Source organism: Panulirus ornatus, chromosome 20, assembly GCF_036320965.1.
Source record: "Panulirus ornatus isolate Po-2019 chromosome 20, ASM3632096v1, whole genome shotgun sequence".
NCBI classification, from domain to species: Eukaryota; Metazoa; Arthropoda; class Malacostraca; order Decapoda; family Palinuridae; genus Panulirus; species Panulirus ornatus.
The window spans coordinates 61,453,413-61,478,173 of record NC_092243.1 but is presented as its reverse complement, the minus strand read 5'-3'; the positions used below and the strand labels follow the sequence as shown (position 1 = coordinate 61,478,173).

General features: G+C 48.1%; 1 protein-coding gene across 3 annotated transcripts in view; it reads right to left on the bottom strand.

Annotated features, from left to right (window-relative positions):
• Clic (chloride intracellular channel protein 5) overlaps positions 1–24,761 on the bottom strand; it is a 153,723-nt gene that overhangs the window by 53,142 nt on the left and 75,820 nt on the right. The window contains exon 2 of one of the 3 annotated variants that reach the window (XM_071675064.1): positions 22,000–22,065. The exons of 1 other annotated variant lie outside the window; for it this stretch is intronic. Coding sequence is in view for 1 of the 2 variants with exons in the window: in XM_071675062.1 (XP_071531163.1) it covers positions 20,544–20,564 (21 nt within the window). In the remaining variant the exon portion in view is untranslated. Of the gene's footprint in view, positions 1–20,543; positions 20,580–21,999; positions 22,066–24,761 lie in introns of those variants that run through there. One more of the 3 variants, XM_071675062.1, reaches the window with a different exon arrangement.

Genomic DNA, 24,761 nt, shown 5'->3' with positions numbered 1-24,761 from the left:
CCTACACCTCCCTGCTGACCACCACAATACCCTACACCTCCCTGCTGATCACCACACTACCCTACACCTCCCTGCTGATCACCACACTACCCTACACCTCCCTGCTGATCACCACACTACCCTACACCTCCCTGCTGATCACCACACTACCCTACACCTCCCTGTTGATCACCACACTACCCTACACCTCCCTGCTGATCAACACACTACCCTACACCTCCCTGCTGATCACCACACTACCCTACACCTCCCTGCTGATCATCACACTACCCTACACCTCCCTGCTGAGCACCACACTACCCTACACCTCCCTGCTGAGCACCACACTACCCTACACCTCCCTGCTGAGCACCACACTACCCTACACCTCCCTGCTAATCATCACACTACCCTACACCTCCCTGCTGAGCACCACACTACCCTACACCTCCCTGCTGATCATCACACTACCCTACACCTCCCTGCTGATCAAGCACACTACCCTACACCTCCCTGCTGATCACCACACTACCCTACACCTCCCTGCTGATCACCACACTACCCTACACCTCCCTGCTGATCATCACACTACCCTACACCTCCCTGCTGATCAAGCACACTACCCTACCCTATTACTAGCCTAACACAATCCCTTAAAACTTATCATTACATTTATATACAACGAGTTAAGAGTTGTCGTGTACTTCACTCCCGGCCAGTTTTCACTCGTCCAACGATATAGAAAAAGCGGTGTTCCTGTTCCCCTCCCGGCCGGCCCGCCCGACCTTGACTCGAAAGCCTCGCTCTCTCTCGGAAAAACTGACGTCAACGTGTCTGGACCAGCGGTGGTGGTGGTGTTCCTCCTCTACGATTCTTCATTAAATGTTATACATCTCTACCGAATGTATCAGCGAAGGAATGAAGGAAACAAGTCATGATTCACTGTTTTTGCCTTTGGAGGGTAGACACAGCAACCCCCTCACCCTTTCCTGACCAGCCAGCGTCTTAAGGACGTCAGAGAGAAACGGATCACTACGAAACAGGAATATTCTTTCTTTTCTATCTTCTCGTCCACTGGAGAGAAATACTCGGGCTGTACTCTGTAAATACATGACAGTTGATCCGAAAGGTAATAACAGCAGTACTACAAGGTTGTTCAAGGCAAAAATTTTATCCGCGCCGCAAAACCCTCAAGGCCACCTGGCCAATGCTGAGGAAGAAAATGGAAGTCCTTCAAAAAAAAGAAAGAAAACGACCTTACTAGACCGTTCATGTCTAACGGGCGTTCGTTTTAAAAGTGGTATACACTGATACTCCCCCCACACCCCCATGCAGTGCTGCCGTTACAAACGAACCTGTCCAAGTCAGACATAATGCGTTCTTATCAAACTTGTGAACTTCATTATCTGATGTGAACGGGCGGGCAGCAAGAGTGAAAGCAGCAGTGCCGGCATTCATCATTATTCAGGGCTATTTACCACTTGTCTCTGAAGCGTCACCACAAACGAGTGTCTTTCATGAGTCTCTCTCACCCACCGACTCCTCTCCACTACTCCCGCGGTTCCACGAAGCGCTTGCCCGCGTAGCGTTGTCGACTTCGAGTGGAGGAGCCTCGCTCACCCTTCACCGAGGGTGTGTGGCCGAAACAGCAGCAGCAGCAGCTGCAGCAGGAGAGAGGAGGCGTCACATAGCAACCATCCCGGACTCTGTACGCGGACGGCACCTGCAGGAGTTCCAAGATGGTGGTCGAGTCGTCCGACCGTAAACATTACGGGATTACGAGGATGGCTGTGGGATTACGAAGGTGGCAGGGGATTACGAAAGTGGGGGATTACGAGTGGAGGGGACTAAGAAGTTAGGGGATTACGAGTGGAGTAGAGTACGTAGGTGGCGGGGGATTACGAGTGGAGGGTATTGCGAGGGTGACGGGGGATTACGAGTGGAGGGGATTGCGAGGGGGGCGGGGGATTACGAGTGGAGGGGATTGCGAGGGTGGCGGGGGATTACGATGGTGGCGGGGGATTACGATGGTGGCGGGGTTTACGAGTGGAGGAGACTGCTAGGGTGGCGGGGGATCATGAGAAGAGAGGATTGCGAGGGTGGCGGGGGGGATTACGAGTGGAGGGGATTGCGAGGGTGGCGGGGGATTAGGGGTAAAGGGGATTAAGAGTGGAGGGAAGAGTCATGTGGGAGGCACACAGCAGTAAGGAGGACGGATAGATAAGAGACCTGGTAGGTCCATGACGAGGTTATCGCCCGTCATAATCTCATTTGCTGTACTGAAGTACATAACACCAACATGCTGGGCCACCACCACACACTCTCTCTGGCTCAACACCCGGCAAACACAAACCTCAGAAGGTACATCATGCAGTACCGGGAAGGTAGTCTGACCCAGAAAACTTTAATAGGAAGGTGTAAACGAGGAAAGTCACTACACTAACTGCAATGGGATAATCCCGAGGAAAATATATGGTCACTATTTTCCCCCCCTTGTCGAAACCATGCATATTAAACTTTTGATAAGAGGTATCAACGAAATATTTGTTTAGCCTGGATCTGAAGGTACACATGCACTCCCTCCTTACTCTCGAGCCAGCAATTTCAATTTCAAAGCGTTATGTCTGGTCGTGTAACTCTACACACGCGAAAAAATGTTCGTATGCTTTCGTGAAATTATTTAGTCATTCGAAAGTTTTACTGGATATCATCCGGGTCTGTACATCTTTTTTTTTTTCAGTAATTCTAAAACTACGAATCTTTCTTCATCAGGGTGACAAATTGAGTTTTGTGGCTGCTCCTTGAATTCGTTCTAGTTTTTCTGCATCTCTGGAGAAGTCGCGTTATAAGAACTGGACAGCGCGTTGCAACTTAGGTTTGACCAAGGAGGACGCTATATGAAGAGTGAGCACTGCTACATTAGTCTTATAATTCTGGGTACGAAACACAGGATCTGTTGGCATTATAGGCATCATTTTTCGTATTCTTCCGTCGTTACTGATATATTCAATCCAATGTCTAATCTATTCTAACTCTAATAATAATAATATAGCCAACCATTTCATGTTCATGATCTATATTTCTAATGCAAAAGTTAATCACTTTGCATCTGTGTACGTACGTTTACCATGTTTCCCACAATTCTTAACTCGTTTAAACCACTGACTCTTTCAGGCAGTGTACCTCGAACTGGGCTACATTTCCTAGGTTCGTGTCATCAGCAGATTCTGAAATTCTGCTTGTTAGTCTTACATAGTACACCTGAGGCAGTCTTCGGGGGGTCTGGCTGGCCCTAGGCTGTTGGAAGCCGTAGCCCTGAGTCTGGTCTACGTAGCACCCACAGCTTGGCTGGTCCGTTACACTTTGTAGCTACTTGTCCTGTACACTCTTGAACTTCTCCACTGTGCATACCATCCTTAGCTGTGATGGTGGCTGACATGATGTTGAAGGGTCTCTGGCCCCCGATGTTTAAGGCGTTCACTTTTTGTTCATCATCGCACCTTTAGGTTTCAAAAGGAAGTATTTAACAAAGTCTTTCATGCCTGTCGTGCCAGTAGGATGTTATTTCCGAAATCATAAACTTCTGGGATTTTCCAGGTACAGATAATGATACACCTCTGCCGTCTGAGCTCCACAGAGTATATAGCCTTGGAGATTTCAGCCGTCCCCAGTAATTTCGGTCCTTTACCACCTTAATATAGGCTATTAAAGATCTCTGAACATTTTCTAATCCCGCAATTTCGCCCGCCTTGTAGGATGATGTTAGGACACAACAAATTTCAATTCGTGACCTACTGACACGGAGGGTGTAAGATGGTTCCGGTCATCACCTCAACACTCCAAAGACATGAGGGAAGTACGTCCCAGGGCGGCTGCTGTCTACAACCTACTGACACGGAGGATGTAAGATGGCTCCTGGCCATCACATGAATACTCCTACGACAGATATACTTCCCTGGACGGCTGCTGTCCACAAATTACAACCTAAACTTCCATCACCAACACTTTCCACACTTCAACTCCTACCCAAAGCCACCTACACACACAGCACATCCACGCCATCACAAGGCGTACATTAACTAACAAGCAGCAGGTCGCCTTCGACACTATACATACTCCACTACACTCTCTACAGAGGGTTGATGTCGCTACCAGAGGCTTGGCTTCACCTATACGGTAACCAGGGATCTTCCAACCATCCGAAAGGTTCAGGTTAAGAACAACAGCACTACTGTGTCTACACTAAGTGCTGGAGAGCTGATATACGTGTGCATTGTCTATCAATCTGTTCTGTGCTAACATCTTCGAAGATATCCGTTATGAGAGAGAGAGAGAGAGAGAGAGAGAGAGAGAGAGAGAGAGAGAGAGAGAGAGAGAGAGAGAGAGAGAGAGAGAGAGAGACCCAAATATGTTACGGTCTCTATCCGCGAACAACGGATGAGAGCTGCGCGCCACTTCGTCATCATGCCACAACTTCAGAAGGTCAAAACACAGTGCACTGGGCATAACAACACACTGAAGCAATCCAACATCATGTCAGACGAACAAAAAAAATATCTCAGTGCAGATCTGTCAAACAGGAATTGACCGCCATGCCTCCATTACTTTGACGTATATATTATTATCATATATGAGATCCTGCAAACTGTGAAGTCTGAGATCAATGAGGCAAGAAACATAAATTCACTTTGCTTACAACTTTTTAACACAGACTCGCCGATGAAGAGCTGTGTGTGTGTGTGTGTGTGTGTGTGTGTGTGTGTGTGTGTGCGTGCGTGTGTGTGTGTGTGTGTGTGTGTGTGTGTGTGTGTGTGTGTGTGTGTGTGTGTTAACAATACCAGAGGCAGATTAATAGATTAATCATCACATCAAGTCTCGTCATCTTCCCAGCTCCCTCACGCGCGCCCCAGCTCAGTAACTCACAATTGGCACGAACTCCTCAATTCAGAATGACCCAGTGAACGATGAGGACCGGCGGAAACATGTCACTGGCAGACAAAAGATGTACAAAGAGAGAAACAGTGTCGAGTTTCACGCACGCCTGATCTTCACTCACGATTCTTTTTTCGGGGAGAGAGATCTTCAAATCCCGTGTGAAAAAACGATCCACCGCGCATGGTGGCGCGCACGTCAGCGCGTCACCGACAGCTAATCTTCCTCAACCCAAAATGTAGCTATTTAACCCACCACCCATCTTGGGTTTACACCACACTACAGTGTACTGTGTTAGCCTAGCTGGCCCGTAACACTTGAGAGGGTGAACCGAGATCGAAAGACGCAAACACACACACACACACGACATTAAGATACGTTTTGACACATTTCAACAGCGTAAGGAGCGGGTGGGGGAAGGCGAGCGGGCGGGCGGGGCAGACGGACGGCCGAAGCCCTCAGGTAATAATGAATGAGATGACTGGCTGAACGACATGACCAGGTGTGTGTGTGTGTGTGTGTGTGTGTGTGTGTGTGGACCAAGGTGCGACGGCCAAGGTCCCTTGCCCGCCGGCCTTCACCAGCCAGACCATTCAAGGGTGCAGGAACATTCTGGTCAAAACAAACGCAGAGGCGCCATTCTCTTCCTCATGCCTGGCGCCCGGGCCAACGCCCTAACCCCCCACCCAACCCCAGTCTAGGCTGCCTCATATGATATCTACCCCCTCCTCGTCACTGCTTCCAGGTCATACATGACTCTTGCTTCCAGGTCATCCGTGACTCCTGCACCTCCTTCACGGTGTCACCTCCACGGTCGAAGTTAAAATCAAGATATCCAAGACGCGTGCGGCCCGAGTGCCACTTGTTAACTCTCTCTCTCTCTCTCTCTCTCTCTCTCTCTCTCTCTCTCTCTCTCTCTCTCTCTCTCTCTCTCTCCAATGCTACACGACTCACCTCCCATGCCCACACCTCCACTCTCCCTCCCCACCTCTCCCTCACAATCAACAGCAGACAAACGTTGTGTAGCGCAGAGCAATGGGTGGGTTACGGTGTTTTCAGAGTCTGTCCTCCAGCCACACGGCCTAGGCTGCATCCAAGCTTCCCTAGCAAAGAGCCCGGTCTACCAAAACTGTTTGATGTTGCACTTCTTCATACAATAAACGACGTGCAACTTGTATAGTCTGATCCTGATGCCTCGGGAAGTGTTCAGTTCCTTTTATGAGCACTGGTGGTAAGTTAAACAGACGTGGGTCCGTGACATACCTTTTCCATAATATTTCCTCCAACAACGCTGCTCTCTCAGTGGATTCCTCGTCAGTCTTTACAACACCATGGGGGAATATCTTCATACGAAGGTAAGGCAGTAAGCCTTTCCAGTATTCCGCGACAGTATATAATGTATCTCACGTCTTGATTTTTCTGAGAACGGTTTTTCTTTTTTAGAGTTTTTTTTAGGTAAAATACCTTATTCGATGTTGGCGATGAAGGACGCCTTTGAAAACATCAATCATCTTCACCAGCCCCGTATGGTGATGTCAGCACCTAGCAACATTCCAGTCGGCGAAAAGTAAGTGTTTGAGCGATGCCACCACCAGCCTTGCTTCCCTGGTTTTAACATTCTCTTGTGTCTAGTTGATCATGACCAAAGACCGCGAACGCCCGAACATCGGAACCAGGTCGGAATGCGAGTCGACTTCTTTTACTACTTCCGCAGCACAGATGAAAATTTCCCTAACTGGACATGCTACATCATTTCTGGCGGCCTATTGGAAGACTCGCGATATCTGTATGCAACAGAACTCCTTTGAAATCCTGGCAACATTCGCTGAGGATGATAATATGTACCTACGTGTACCAAACATATCCATCGAGAACCAGAAGAACAGCAAGCAAGCATTCCTCCCCGTGACAGAGCACATCTCATACTACTGATGCCTAGTTTTGTACAATTAACCGTTTCTGTTCAAGACCAATCTATACAATTATACGTCCAACTTTGTCTGTCAATCCCACTGTATCTATTCTCTTTACAACATTGCTCGAAGACCATCTTTACCCAAGGTTGTCCACAAGTTCGTCAAGTTTCTCTGAGACAGCTGCGAGATCCCATCTGTACTGGGTTATTACGTTATTTGGAACTTCAATACATTCGGTCATCCTTTTTCCTCTTAACTGCCTCTCCATTACCAGTGCGACGTATGATGTTACCTCACTTTGGCTCCAGTAAGTCCTTGCTCTTTCCCTCGTCACGGTAGAGGAACTGTGTCAGGTAGGTCTCGCTCGCCGGGTTGATACTATTGTCAAGACATCTACCTCACAGCCCTGACTTCCATCAGTTATGATTTGTTATGTGGACAGAGGCGAGGAAAGGGTGGTTCTGGGGCAGAATCCACGACCCTACAAATCAATAACTTCGGACTCAAGAGGGAGCACAAGTGCTTTCTCATGTGTTTGTCGCAGGGAATAATGATTATCGGGATTTATATCGGATCTTCAGTCCAGCGAAAGAGAGGGTTGTGTCTCTAGGCTCAAACCTTCACAGATTTTCTTTTGTTTTTCGTGTATGAATCTTCCTCAGTCCACAAGGAATCAATAACAGATGATGTTTTCCATTTCTTTTGTTTTTCTTTAGGGCTTTCCTCGTATATGTTCTGATCTTGTCGAGGCACTATAAATTTTGGCTCAAAGGGTAAATGATCCTTCGCAAGAGGAGACTGTGAACACTGGGGAGAGAGCCGGGAGCACTATGAGAGAGCTGGGGGCGCTGAGGAGAGCGAGGCACTCTAAAAGAGCTTGGACATTGGGGAGAGCTAGGGATACTGGGGAGACCTGGGGATACTGGAGGAAAGACAAAGACGCTGGGGAGTTGGAACCACTAAGGAAAACCTGGGGGTGTGCTGGGAAAGATCTGGGAGCACTCGGGCTGAAATGGAAGCATAAGGCGGGGTTGGAAGCAAGCTGAAGGGGTGGAGGGGGGTGGGTGGTATAACGAGGAATGCCTCTTCGTCTCTTTCAGAAACAAGCGGCCACGTCGACCTTCTCGTCTCAGTCAATATCTTTCCCAATCTTCTTTTTCTCGTCTCTTTCAGGCACGGTGTCTGGCACGTGCCTGCAGTGCGGGGTGGTGTGGTGTGGTGAGGGGACACGCTACTCTAACTGTAACCACAGCTCTTTGTTATTCTCCAGCCAGTGTACGAGGTCTGTTGCCGATATCAAATCTGTCGAACAATCCCTTTACGGAGGTCAAGTGCTGAAGGACCTACGTTAACCGTTCCTTCCACACAGTCTGTCTGTCGTGGTCTAGAGTATACGCTGTTGTCTGGTGACCATGATACGACTAAATCCTCCGTTGTTCGTGAGAGCAAGGGAAAACTCTCTCTCTCTCTCTCTCTCTCTCTCTCTCTCTCTCTCTCTCTCTCTCTCTCTCTCTCTCTCTCTCTCTCTCTCTCTCTCTCCAGTATTGTTGGATTTAAAGTACATATGCAACTACAAACAGAGAAATCTAGTCGTCCTAATAAATAAAGAGCAGGTCCACTTCAGCCACGCTTCGAGTTCAGCCTTTCCTCGAGGGCACATTTAGGTTTACCATGTTCGGTGGGGTTTTTACAAGTCGTGCGTGTTGCGCAGGCAAGTCTGATCGTTAAGGGGCAAGGCAGAACTTCCCGAGTCACCTCACCTTTCTCTGATGGTACAGATACTTTCCAATGGCGGTGGTAAAAGCAGACGTCTCTGTGTGGCTCTCCTCAAATCAAAACATCCGGGAGGTGGCATGCATCATGAGATGGGTGGGTCTGTTATGCATGGGGGAAAGAAGATTATAATCCCATTGCAGCACTAAGGGCGGGATGGGCGGGTCCCTGTGAACTGATCCAGCCCTAGCGGAACCTCACACACTAAGTCCCCTGCCTGGCTCGGCATGGCGGCTCCTGCCATGTGGTGCGGCTGGAGGTGTGTTACACATCATAGCAGTATCTCTCTCCTCACACTCTCCTCACATGTCGATCAGGGATCCTCTGGGTTGAGCAACCCGAACCCTGCGCCTGTCCTCGAACACACATCAGACTTTACTCAGCGAGTCCTGGTATATTCGCGGTCGATGATGGAAACTTACATAGTCGTCCGTTCGCTGTGCCTTACCCGTGTAACCAAAACGCAAATAAATTGTTCAGTTTACCTATTTTTCTAAGGGGGGTTGGGGGAAAGGAGCTGCTTTGCACTTGCACTAATGCTTCTCCTCCTCCATCCCCCTAATAAAGAGGTTACGTCATCCATCACCGAGCTATACAGTCTTGTCGAAGAACTTCACTTTAAAATAGTCCCATCATTTCCCTGCTGCTGGAAGAAGAGCGCAACCTTGAAGCTGGGCTTATCTGACAACAACAACAACAACAACAACATCACAAGTATAGACGCCTTCCACCCAAAACCACTCCATCACCACCAACGGCCAAGCAACAATGAAAAGCTTACCCCAGCTCCACCACATCAGAGCCACCTGTACTTACACATCTCCCACAAACACAGCACTTAACAAAACACGTACCCGATAACCACTAGAAGACCGCCCTGCCAACTCGATGAAACTCTACTCCAACACACACACAAACACCCACACACACACACCTCAAACGACACTACCCAGGCAAATAAGAGCTACAATTTCTCGTCTGCTTTCTCGTCGCTAGCCATTCCTCCATCATTAGAAGCACCGGTTTAGTAGATCATAAGACTCCTCCTGCCCAAGATGTAACTTAAATAACAACAACTGATCTTACTACTGAACTTTCCTGCACACACACACACACACACACACACACACACACACACACACACACACACACACGGATTCCATATCACACTTTTCAACCTTTGGCACCGCCCAGTGAACGTGGCCTGCTTCCCGTGAGCTGCAGTGGCTTCATGGAAGGAGTTCCAGAGGAAAGTGTGTGTGTGTGTGTGTGTGTTACCGGACTCCGCCTGCTTGGTGTTACGCCGCGCGTGAAAGGTCACCTTCAGCGAGGCTGTTATCATAGTCTACTGACGTGAGGGAGGATAGTCTCGTCCGAGGAACTTCTCACTCTAAAAGGAGTCCATCATTTCCCTACTACTGGAAGTAGCGCAGCCTTGGAACTGCACCAACTCCTGGACAGGCTTTCCACGATACATACATACATCTTTTTTTTCATACATACTTGCCATTTCCCGCGTTAGCGAAGCAGCGTTCATGAAAACATGACTGAGCCTTAGAGGGGAAAACTCCTCATTTGGCCTCCTTCTCAGTTCCTTCTTTAGGAAAAGTAAAAACGGGAGGGGAGGATTTCCAGCACCCCGCTCCCTCCGCTTTCAGTCACCTTTTAAGACAAGCAGGGAATACGTCTTAAGAATTCTTTCTCCCCTCTCCCCAGGGATAATATACATTATATATATATATTATATATATATATATATATATATATATATATATATATATATATATATATATATATATATATGATCCAGAAAGGAAGCAACACTTTCAAAACATCCTCTGCCTAACACATTACTGTTATTTATACTTTGGGAAAACCTAGAATGCTGGGTCCCCTCCCCCCAAACCTACCACTCGACACTAGTTCCCTCCTGCCACCACACACACACACACACACACGCACCGCTGTGGGGTCTTACCCCTGAAACCAAAACATGCGACACACAGAGAGAGAGAGAGAGAGAGAGAGAGAGAGAGAGAGAGAGAGAGAGAGAGAGAGAGAGAGAGAGAGAGAGAGAGAGAGTGAGTAAACACCTCGTACATCCGGGGCGCCACCCCTGGCTGCTCATCACATTCCTCACAAACCATCAGAGACACGGTGGGATGCAGAGTCGAGAAATGGGAGGAACATCTGGACAAGTAATTACACAAGTACAGCAGACCAGCCAGGAGGCTCTGTGGTGGGTGGCCTCGGCGGGCCTGCGGAACGCTGCCGCCAACAGCTTCGTCGACCAACGAACCAACTCAGCAGCAGCCTGGGCCCCAGCCCGGGTTGTGAGGGGGTCGAATATCCCCCCCAATAACATCTCCAGATATATTACAGGTACGTTGTGCCATTACTATCGGAGTCTCAAACAACACAAATCTATTTCTATCATGAGCAATGAAAGGGACGGAGAGTCGTCCACTTATCACATGCACAACACGAACTCGCACGCGCGCGTGAGCAACCATAACACGCCAGGTAGTCTAACTACCCCTTAACTGCTGCTGATGATCACAAACATAACACGCCAGGAAGTCTAACTACCCCTTAACTGCTGATGATGATCACAGGGTCATCACGGCGAGTGTGACTGGTGGGTAGTGTTATCACACTGAGTGTGACAAGTGGGACGTGTTATCGCACTGAGTGTGAATGGTGGGACGTGTTATCACACTGAGTGTTGACTGGTGGGACGTGTTATCACACTGAGTGCTGACAGGTGGGACGTGTTATCGCACTGAGTGTTGACAGGTGGGACGTGTTATCGCACTGAGTGTGAATGGTGGGACGTGTTATCACACTGAGTGTGAATGGTGGGACGTGTTATCACACTGAGTGTTGACAGGTGGGACGTGTTATCACACTGAGTGTTGACAGGTGGGACGTGTTATCACACTGAGTGTTGACAGGTGGGACGTGTTATCGCACTGAGTGTGAATGGTGGGACGTGTTATCACACTGAGTGTGAATGGTGGGAAGTGTTATCACACTGAGTGTGAATGGTGGGACGTGTTATCGCACTGAGTGTGAATAGTGGGACGTGTTATCGCACTGAGTGTGAATGGTGGGACGTGTTATCACACTGAGTGTTGACTGATGGGACGTGTTATCACACTGAGTGTTGACAGGTGGGACGTGTTATCACACTGAGTGTTGACTGGTGGGACGTGTTATCACATTGAGTGTGTGGGATGTGTTATCACACTGAGTGTGAGTGTGTGGGACGTGCTATTACACTGAGTGTGAGTGTGTGGGACGTGTTATCACACTAAGTGTGAGTGTGTGTGTGTGTGTGAGTGTGTGGCTCGTGAGTGCGTCTCCGGCTAGTAGAGACACACTTCCGGTGGATGTGAACGTCCGGCCCAAGCATCACGTCACCCCAGGGTTTAAGCCACTTAAGGTGGTATCAACTGGTATCATCCCCTCAAATATATGCGCAAGCTCTTACCACCACTTCCGATACACTCGACACACAACTACGGACGCGTCATCATGCTAACAATAAGCATTAAGTGAGCGTCATCATGCTTACAAGAAGCATTACGTGAGCGTCATCATGCTAACAATAAGCATTACGTGAGCGTCATCATGCTTACAATGAGCATTACGTGAGCGTCATCATGCTTACAATGACCATTACGTGAGCGTCATCATGCTTACAATGAGCAGTATGTGACTACTGCTTAATAACACCACGTGGCGCTTCTCGCTACCAAGGACCCAGCCATCACACCCGTAAGTCGCTTCGTCATTCTCCACGGGTTAAATAAGACACAAGAGGAGAACGTTTCACGAACGTTTCACGACTCCATTACGAGTATTATGCAGACAACGACCATTCACCGATGTTCCCAACATATATATACATATACCCACACGGTGCCGTGCTAAAATCAACAGTGACAATCGTCTTTTATAAGCGTCGATATGAAATCAACCTCATGGTCAGGGAAAGGCTTTACCATACACAATACTTCATGACGCTTCCGGAGATCTTGCATGGCTATACCCCGCTTGTGACTCGCCTCACTCCTCCTCCGCCAGACCTTACACTGTCAGCTGACGCTCCGGCTGGGGTAGTCGTCCCCACTCCACAACCCAGCGGGGGTGATATCCGCTTTCGTTGGGGGAGAGGGTATGACAGTATGACCCCCCCAGGAGGAGGACGACGAGCTCCCCCTTCCCTCACCATCACACACACACACACACACACACACACACAAACACAAAAACACAATGGCGAGTCAGTCACGTCCCCGCGAGCGTCACAATGGCAGGGGAGTCCAGATACGACGTCACGCACGACATTACCTAAAAGACGTTAGGTCGTGCTGTGTGGGAGGAAGGGAGGCTCACCTTACTACACGGTCCTTGGACGACAAAAACGTCTCAAGAGACTCTTTTCATAACTTACGACAACCTCCTCCTGGTCATGATGATGATGATGATGATGTTATGGGAGGAGGAGGAGGAGGACACTGACTGACGTTAAGGGCACGGCGGTCAGCGAGGCGATGAATGCCACGCTAAACACGCACGTGAGGGATGTCCGAGCAAATCGTGTGGAGGCTGCAGTAGTTTCCCCTCCCCGTCTTGGGGTATGACCAAGTTGATGAGCCAACCAGCACCAACAGCAAGACCCCCGACCAACCGACCGATCCGACCCAACCAAGCCACGCCACGCCACGCCACGCCACGCCACGCAACGCCGGACGGGCGGGCGGGCGCTGCCTCAGTCACATCGTCACGATTATTGCAGGTCACATCTCGCCAAGGAGATAGATAACGCTTACCGGATGCCTCATCCCCCGGGGCCACAGCCTCACTCAACCTCTTGCCGACAGCGATGAAGGGCTCGCTCTCAGGTATAATCTCCCGCCAGTGGTGTTGTGTAACCTCTCTCTCTCTCTCTCTCTCTCTCTCTCTCTCTCTCTCTCTCTCTCTCTCTCTCTCTCTCTCTCTCTCACGTTTTAATCATAAACATCGGCCACTTCACCCGTGCCAGATCTGGATATAACTAGCGCCCTCCACCATCGTCCTTCCCACATCCTTGCCGAGCCCTCGCCACTGAGTGCGTTATAATAGCCACCTCTCACAGTCATGCGCGGGACCTTCCATCGTCCTGGTACACTAAACCCTTCGGTGTGTTCACTGTTCCTGTGACTATTACCTCGTGAAAGTGCCTCTCCAGCGTCTACGAGGGATGCACACACTGGCTCTTCATCTTCTCATCTTCATCTTCTTCATCCTCACTTTCTTTCTTCACCAGACCCAAGTTGACTCTTCCTCCTACTGACATGGGTTTGGTCTCCCAGGTTTCAAGGTTTCGTATGACACACGACTAACGTCATAAAGACACTTAACTCAAACATACGTGAGGTAGTGGCCTCTAGCGATGCCCTCAACCAGACTCGAGTCACGTCAACAACTTCCCCAGAATCAGCGTCGCACTACACCATGAATGCATCCACTTACACCATAAATGCTTCCACTTCCACCATGAATGCATCCACTTACACCATGAATGCTTCCACTTCCACCATGAATGCTTCCACATGAAGAGCTCTCACCTTCATAACTCCACCATATCTTCGTTCTACACAAGACTGGTCCAACAAGCCACAGTTCTTGTTAATCTCCTTCAAATTTCATCCCCTCCTTCACTTTCCCCCTGCGCAAAGTCTCCACCCCTCACCCCACTGTAATACCCTCACGATAGCCTCCCTGACGACCGAAATCATCCGTCGTGGGGACAAGGAACACCCTCCAAAGCAGGCCGTGTTGAGAGGGCGCCCCACCCGCCCCTCAGCAACCTCAAGTGGAAGGGCAGTGTCCCGATTCTCTCATTATTAACAGTCACGATCTGCCCCCCACCCACCAATACAGCGGCTCAGACAGCTACTCTTACGGAGCATATATAGCCAGTGGGGGAGGGGATGAATCAGGCTGCGTCTGCTTCGTAAACAAGTACTGCGGTACACCTCTCCTCCCCATCCCTCCCTCCACAAGGAACCTACTACCCCTTTAACGACTGGCTTTTAATCTCTTGACCTCGACGACCAGGACCATCCTCGAGCAACGATGATTAAGACCCCTCGGGTATGGCGGTCTGAACTCTTGACCTGAACTTTAAAGAGAGTCAAAGTCAGAGGTCAAAGCCATCATATCCACGGATCGTACCGTATGTGTTCAAGGGCTGTACCGCCGTGCTCGAGGGTCGTGTACCGTCTTGCTCAACAGGAGTTAAAACCGCTCCCACGTGTACACATTCCTTAGGAAACGCTGTTATCTGCGAGCGAGTCCTTGGGTGCTCTCATAACTGTAACCTGAGGAAGGGTTGGTCTGTGAGCTGATATTATACTGATAACAAAGGATTATCTTGATAGGAGGAGAAAGGGGGGAGCGGTGGTGAAGGGGAGGAGGAGTAGAGGGAAGATGGAGCAATACTGAGGGAGGATACATGAAGGGTAAGGGAAGGACGTGGTGTGAGTGATGGCCGTATCTGCCGGCAGTTTAATCTTACACAACAGTGAATTACCACACAATACCCAGCCCTACACACACACACACACACACACACACACACCCTCCCTGCCTGCCTGCCTGACACCCAGCCAGCCACCAGAGACACCATCTCACACACACACATACACACAAGCCATACGCGATACACCCTCACATCAGCCATATCCACCTCTCTACACCCTCCCCCAATACCAGCTATGATAAGCACTTCTCATTACACCAGGTACATACAACGAAGAACATATACTACATCCTCACATCAGCCATGAACACTTCTTACAACACCAGGTACACACATACTACCAGCCAACACCATCTCACTACACCAGGAACACATACTGCAACCGCACAACAGCCATATCCACTTCCAATTATACCAGGAATATATACACATACCACACCCTCACGCCAGCTATACCTACCTCTCCCTACACTTTCACACAAGCCATATGCATCTCTAGCAACACCATGATGGTACACAGCACCCGCACATCCATACCCGCCTCTCGCTACACCAGGAACGTGTAGTACATCATTACATCGATCACCACATACCCGCCACATACCCGCCACTCACCATATAAACGATGAAACACACGCCCGCCCGCGAGTCAAGTCATCCCCACCACAAGGTACCTAGCGAAACAGGTCCGCCTCTAAACAGGATACGGCTCAGCCACCTGAAGGAAGGCAGTCAAGACGAAGACGACTAACGAAGGGCGTGTCATCTGATCAAGGGCCTCCTGTACCCTCGCATCTGGGCAGCCAACACAACCAGTTAGCGGTGGACCAAAGTACACAGGTTGAGCTGCATGTGTGGCGAGATGTGCCCGGTGTCTCGGTTATGGAGGCGAGTTCAAGATGGGCTTTAGAAACATTGAGCCTTTGTTTACGGACAATCTAACAATCACCTTCGGTAGCCACGAGAAGATATATCGGCCAGGCACGGGATATGCTCTCCACGGTAGAGTGACCTAGTGGCATGGCCGGTTGGCAACAGCACTATATATATATACATATACACATATGTGCTTCAAGTGGCAGCAGATGGAAAGGATAGCCTGGTGGTGGAGGAGCAGCAGCAGAGTGGACGGTGTGGGTGGTATTTGTGAATACTGTTTGTGTGTTACGAGGGGGAGAGAATTTCATAATTGTGTTGCCCCGTTTTTGTTTTTGTATTTTTTCTTTCTTTTTTTTTTCAAAAGAAGGAACAGAGAAGGGGGCCAGATGAGGATATTCCCTCAAAGGCCCAGTCCTCTGTTCTTAACGCTACCTCGCTAACGCGGGAAATGGCGAACAGTATGAAAGAAAAAGATATATATATATATATATATATATATATATATATATATATATATATATATATATATATATATATATATATGGACTCCACCTCCGCCTCGATAGGTTACATTGCGAGTGAAAAGTTACCTCTGGCGAGGTTGTAATCATCGTCAGCTGACGCAATAGAGTAGCCTAGAGTTCCATCATCAATGAGCTCGCTTCAAAGGAAAACCAACTCGTCCCTGCTACTGAGTGTAGCGCAGCCTTGGACTGCAGGAGCCACTGGAAATGGGTTCCTGGGTAACATCAGGACCCTTTCAGAAAGGGATCCAGTGATAACTATAAACAAATACACTGGTGTGTGTGTGTGTGTGTGTGTGTGTGTGTGTGTGTGTGTGTGTGTGTGTGTGTGTGTGTGCTATTTCTTAAGGGTAGGAATCTGTGGATGTGAAGCCAAGCGTCAGCTCATCATTACTACTTAAGGGAACTGGTGGTTTGGATGAGGAGGGTCGAGTGCTGCTGCGAAGCCCCGAGTGTCCAACAGCGGAGGGCTTGTGTTGTGGGGGAAGGTGTCTTTCATTGTGCAGGTGTTGCTTGTGTTGTGGGGGAAGGTGTCTTTCATTGTGCAGGTGTTGCTTGTGTTGTGGGGGAAGGTGTCTTTCATTGTGCAGGTGTTGCTTGTGTTGTGGGGGAAGGTGTCTTTCATTGTGCAGGTGTTGCTTGTGTTGTGGGGGAAGGTGTCTTTCATTGTGCAGGTGTTGCTTGTGTTGTGGGGGAAGGTGTCTTTCATTGTGCAGGTGTTGCTTGTGTTGTGGGGGAAGGTGTTTTTCATTGTGCAGGTGTTGCTTGTGTTGTGGGGGAAGGTGTCTTTCATTGTGCAGGTGTTGCTTGTGTTTGTGGTTCGTTAAGAGAGACAGTGATTGATGCAAGTATTCTGATCTGTGTGGTGGTCTGCCGCTCTGCTGTGTTTGTTTCCGACTGGATGGGTGAGGCAGGCAGGTGAGGCATAGTCCCGGGCGGGGAGAATGATCTCTGCCTGTAGAGAATGTTTAAGGAATTCTTTCTCTTATCAAATCTGGATTGGATTGCATTACAGAATTTAGGCTTATAAGCCAAGCAGAGGAGCTTCTAAGGCTATCCAACGCTCCTTTGTCACATCTGGAGTCAATAAGTGATCTGAGGGCGTTTGTTACGTGTGCTGCGTTTGTGTTGATGTTCATTAGTTTAGGAAGTGAATACTACGACTCGCGTACGTAATGAAAGAACAGAGGTGGAATTCTGTTGAGCGGGGAGTGATAGGCCATCCAGGGAGATGGAGGGTGCGATAGCATTCCTCTCTGGAGTTAATTAGATAAGGTGATCTGAAGACTTTATATGGAGATGCAGACGTTCTGTTCCGGTTAAACCTGTGTTTCTGTGTGTGTGTGTGTGTGTGTGTGTGTGTGTGTGTGTGTGTGTGTGTGTGTGTGTGGCTGTTGCCGGTCTAGGGACAGGGTGTTGTCATGTAACTAACACGGTAGAAGAGCTTTACACTCTGGTCAGAAAGACATGCACTCATCGGTGGCAACAGTTGGTCATACTCACAAATACCCACTGGTGGTAACATGACACCGTGACAAATACTTTCATGTCATGCTCAGATACACTCACCAGTGGTAATACGTCATGCCTACAAATACTCACCACTGGTAAAACGCCATGCTCACAAATACTCACCACTGGTAAAACGTCATGCTCACAAATACTCACCAGTGGTAACACGTCATGCTCACAAATACTCACCAGTGGTAACACGTCATGCTCAAAAATTCTCACTTGTGGTAACACGTCATGCTCACACACACTCATCAGTGGCAACACGTCATGCTCACAAATACTCACCAGTGGCACCACGTCACGCTCACACACTCACCAGTGGTAACACGTCATGCTTACAAATACAAGTGACACCACGTCATGCTCACACACACTCAACAGTGGTAACATCTATTTTCAACTCATTATCTCATCACACACTCATCATTACATCCTCACATATGTACACATACAAGATGTATACAATAACTTTCACAGTATAAGAATAGTGGATGAACGGGATAAGATGACCGAGAACATTGCTAACGCAGACGACATACAAAAATTAAACTAGTATGGCAGGAAAGAATGTTAGCTTGCGTCCGTCTGCCTATCCATCAACCAGCCAGCCTTGTCGGAGCCTGGAACACTGACACATCAGAATGGTGCGTACACAGCGTTACCTACCCAACGATGAAGGTCTTGTGTTACAGTGTTACTTACCCAACAACGAAGGTCTTGTGTACCGTGTTACCTACTCCACAAATGAAGTTCTTGTGTATCAGCGTCACCTATCCAACAATGAAGGTCTTGTGTCACAGCGTTACTTACCCAACAACGAATGTCTTGTGTTACACAGTGTTACTTACCCAACAACGAAGGTCTTGTGCAACAGCGTTACCTACCCAACAATGGTGGTCTTACATATAATTTCTATTTATGTAAGCTGAGACGGTACGGGCAACTGAGGCCCTAATCGAAGCTACACCAAGGAGGTCCACACGTGCATGTGTGAGAGTGGTGGGAGGGAGGGATGAGCTAATAACGAAGCGACCATCAGGATAAGCAAACGCCCCAGGCCAGGACACGAGGCACGTACGTACATTAATGGTTGCTCCCATCTCCCGAGCATCTCCCACTCCTCCCCCAGAGTGGCTCACAGTGGCTCATGTCCCAGCCGTGGCCAGGTAGCTGCTACACACACACACACACACACACACACACACACACACACACACACACACACACACACACACTGGCGAGAGGGAGAGAGGGGTATACGTCTGGTCTAAAATCTGCGAGATGAGAGAAAGTGGTTTGGGACATCTGGGGGACAGTGGAACGTAGGGTGCGAGGGAACGTTAGGAGGGGGAGGGGAACAGTGGAATGTAGGGCGTGGGGGAAAAATTAGAGGACAATGGAACAAATTGTACGGAGAAACACACTAGTGGGATAGTGAAACGGACTGTGCGGGGAAATATTATGGGGAAAATGGATCAGAGGGTGCAGGGAACAGTGGAACAGAAGATGCGCGGGGAAACATTAAGAGACAGTGGAACGGAAACTGGGTGGGGGAGTATGGAGGGAGAGAGGGGGTCTCCTGGGGACGAAGGCTACAATCACATTACCTTTAACACCAACATTTCCACTAAACACACACACACACACACACACACACACACACACACACCTCTGGATAGATGGACACCAGTTATGAGACGCAAACATCACTACCTAAGCGACAAAGATCACTAACCTTGCAACATACGTCAAAAACATCACTAACCTTGCAACATACGTCACAAACATCACTAACCTTGCAACATACGTCACAAACATCACTAACCTTGCAACATACGTCACAAACATCACTAACCTTGCAACATACGTCACAAACATCACTAACCTTGCAACATACGTCACAAACATCAATAACCTTGCAACATACAACATAAACATCACTAATCTTGCAACGTCACAAACATCACTAACCTTGCAACATGTCACAAACATCAATAACCTTGCAACATACAACATAAACATCACTAATCTTGCAACGTCACAAACATCACTAACATACAACATAAACATCACTAACTTTGCAACATACAACATAAACATCACTAACTTTGCAACATACAACATAAACACACTAATCTTGCAACATACAACATAACCATCACTAAGCTTGCAACATACATCATAAACACAATAACCTTGCAACATACAACATAAACATCACTAAGCTTGCAACATACATCATAAACACAATAACCTTGCAACATACAACATAAACATCACTAAGCTTGCAACATACAACATAAACACAATAACCTTGCAACATACAACATAAACATCACTAAGCTTACAACATACAACATAAACACACTAATCTTGCAACATACAACATAAACATCACTAAGCTTACAACATACAACATAAACACAATAACCTTGCAACATACAATACAAACATCACTAGCCTTGCAACAGACAATTAGCAAACATTACTAACCTTGCAACATAAAACGAGCATCACTAATTTGCAACATTGAATTTCAACACATCCCGTCCCCAGGTCGTCACAGTGGCACATCCAACTTCAGAGACTCACTTGAGAACATCGACTATTTCAACCCACAACACCATTGCTAACGCACGCAACCTCTCCAGACTGACGCATGACAATACTGCCACACCCGCTCTCTATACATAAGGCTAAGTGACAGGGCGCGGATGGTAACAGCCCCCGTAGATCACACGCACGAGACACTGGATACAAGGGAGAGGCAGGGAGATAATCCCCGTGAAATTCTTAAGGGAGGGTTCATCCTGCTGACGTTTACAGCTACCTTATCTCAACGGGTACATAGCATCCATCCTCCCTCCCTCTCCCTCACCAGTCCACCGTGTGGATCCACGACTCCACCACAAGCCTCATCCACCCCCAACCATCAAGTAGAGCTTCATCCACTCCCTTCGTCCCAGTCAGGTCGAACTGTTCGTCTGGACATGTATGTAGTAGCGAGTGTTACAAAGCGTTGCAGTGGCCACCAATGCTCAACTCGGCTCCTCACACCACGGCATTCAAAGAGACGGGAACCCCACCACCACGGATGATAAAACTCCTCCCTCCCCGTGCAGCACAATCAGGTAATTATCATTACACCACCACTTACCTTTCCTCAACACACCGCACTCCATGCCAATACCTCCACACCCATCCACACACACACACACACACACACAGCATCAGGGGTACACATACCGGCCCGGCCCCACACACACACACACACACAGCATCAGGGGTACACATACCGGCCCGGCCCCACACACACACACACACACACACACACACACACACACACACAGCATCAGGGGTACACATACCGGCCCGGCCCCACACACACACACACACACACACACACACAGCATCAGGGGTACACATACCGGCCCGGCCCCACACACACACACACACACACACACACACAGCATCAGGGGTACACATACCGGCCCGGCCCCACACACACACACACATGCCTCGCAGCATCCTTCCAAACCTGTTACTGTACCGTCAAATTCCCCCGGCTGGTCTTTAAGGATGATGTGAGCAACAAGCGCTCCACAAACGATAACTGAATTTGCAGACGACAGAAAAAGGCATGATAGCGAACTCCTGCAGGTGGGGGGGTTAGCACGTGGCCCCTGGGCACCTGTCGAGCGAAGGCCCATGAATGAAGAGACCCGAAATATGAGCAAACAAATGACATTACCTATATCCTGTAGGCACCGAAGGGCGTCCATGTGTACAGCGAACACTCCTACATCACATAACAAACTACTACTATCTTATGAATCGCTGCATCTCGTCTTATTACAGAATATACCATGACTATCACCTGCCCTACACTTAACCCGTCACCACCATACCAACACCATCCTACTCCCACAGCTAATATTACGTCACATACCAGGACGGTACCACACCCCGGTACGGACGGTGCACACGTCACGACCGCCCTGCTGGCTGGCTGTACCTGGAAGACAAGAGAGTCACCATAAATGGCTGTAACCTGAGCTGAGTCAGTGGTATAAATAACACGAGGAAACCGAGCCTGAAGCACCAGTATTCCGCCTTACCTTCTTCTTCTTATATATATATATATATATATATATATATATATATATATATATATATATATATATATATAATGATGGCGATGCCAGAAGATATGGGAAAGCAGAAGAGAAAGCGGGAAAAATTTGAAGAAAAGAGAGATATGCAAATGGTGTGCGGACCACCCTGCTGGATGTGAATAATAATAATAATATATATATATATATATATATATATATATATATATATATATATATATATATATATATATATATATATATATATATATATATCACTGCTCGAAATCAATAAGTTTTTATCTTTATATATTATAAACACATAAATATATCTATACATAACAGGTACCTACTTTTATGAGTAACTATACAATGAACATCAGAGCAGAAACTTAAACCAATGTTAACGTTAAGATGTATAACGAACCTGACACAATGTTATCATCAATGTTAGGATGTAACAGGTAGTTCTAAATATCATGCACGGCCCTGTTATGCCTTGCATGATAACCAGACATGGCCCTTCCCATGCTCCAACAATTAACGTAAAAGGGTATTACACCCCGTACGTGCAAGGGTCGTGTATCCATGTGAATACATAATACATGGTTATTCACGTGTGTGTGTGTGTGTGTGTGTGTGTGTGTGTGTGTGTGTGTGTGTGTGTGTGTGTGTCACCTGACCCGTCATGCCCCCACCTCTGCCCAAACCTGATGACACAGAGTTAATATTGAAAGACAATTCCATTATTACCACCCTTGCCAACCACGCCCCCCTCTCGCCCCCTACCACCAGCACCACACTTATCCTGGCGTCAGACACCAGCCATAACCCACCCCACCCCAGCATGTGAGGGTGATGACCTACTTACCCGTTAATCTCCCCCGTCACTACACCCCCACACGGGGAGAAATTCACCACAGATGTCAAGCTTATGTCAAGGAACGTTCACAACAGGTGTCAAGCGTTCGCCAAGGAACGTTCACAACAGGTGTCAAGCGTTCGCCAAGGAACGTTCACAACAGGTGTCAAGCGTTCGCCAAGGAACGTTCACAACAGATGTCAAGCTTATGTCAAGGAACGTTCACAACAGGTGTCAAGCGTTCGCCAAGGAACGTTCACAACAGATGTCAAGCTTATGTCAAGGAACGTTCACAACAGGTGTCAAGCTTATGTCAAGGAACGTTCACAACAGGTGTCAAGCGTTCGCCAAGGAACGTTCACAACAGATGTCAAGCTTATGTCAAGGAACGTTCACAACAGATGTCAAGCTTATGTCAAGGAACGTTCACAACAGATGTCAAGCTTATGTCAAGGAACGTTCACAACAAGTGCCGAGTGTGTGCCAAAGAACGTTCACAACAGATGTCAAGCTTATGTCAAGGAACGTTCACAACAGATGTCAAGCTTATGTCAAGGAACGTTCACAACAAGTGCCGAGTGTGTGCCAAAGAACGTTCACAACAAGTGCCGAGTGTGTGCCAAAGAACGTTCACAACAGATGTCAAGCTTATGTCAAGGAACGTTCACAACAAGTGCCGAGTGTGTGCCAAAGAACGTTCACAACAGATGTCAAGCTTATGTCAAGGAACGTTCACAACAAGTGCCGAGTGTGTGCCAAAGAACGTTCACAACAGATGTCAAGCTTATGTCAAGGAACGTTCACAACAGATGTCAAGCTTATGTCAAGGAACGTTCACAACAGGTGTCAAGCGTTCGCCAAGGAACGTTCACAACAGATGTCAAGCTTATGTCAAGGAACGTTCACAACAGATGTCAAGCTTATGTCAAGGAACGTTCACAACAGGTGTCAAGCGTTCGCCAAGGAACGTTCACAACAAGTGCCGAGTGTGTGCCAAAGAACGTTCACAACAGGTGTCAAGCTTATGTCAAGGAACGTTCACAACAGGTGTCAAGCGTTCGCCAAGGAACGTTCACAACAGATGTCAAGCTTATGTCAAGGAACGTTCACAACAGGTGTCAAGCTTATGTCAAGGAACGTTCACAACAAGTGCCGAGTGTGTGCCAAAGAACGTTCACAACAGATGTCAAGCTTATGTCAAGGAACGTTCACAACAAGTGCCGAGTGTGTGCCAAAGAACGTTCACAACAGGTGTCAAGCGTTCGCCAAGGAACGTTCACAACAGATGTCAAGCTTATGTCAAGGAACGTTCACAACAGGTGTCAAGCTTATGTCAAGGAACGTTCACAACAGATGTCAAGCTTATGTCAAGGAACGTTCACAACAGATGTCAAGCTTATGTCAAGGAACGTTCACAACAAGTGCCGAGTGTGTGCCAAAGAACGTTCACAACAGGTGTCAAGCTTATGTCAAGGAACGTTCACAACAGATGTCAAGCTTATGTCAAGGAACGTTCACAACAGATGTCAAGCTTATGTCAAGGAACGTTCACAACAGATGTCAAGCTTATGTCAAGGAACGTTCACAACAGATGTCAAGCTTATGTCAAGGAACGTTCACAACAGGTGTCAAGCGTTCGCCAAGGAACGTTCACAACAGGTGTTAAGCGTACGTTAAGGAACGTCCACAACAGCTGTCCAGTTCAAGGAACGTTCACAACAGGTGTCAAGCGTTCGC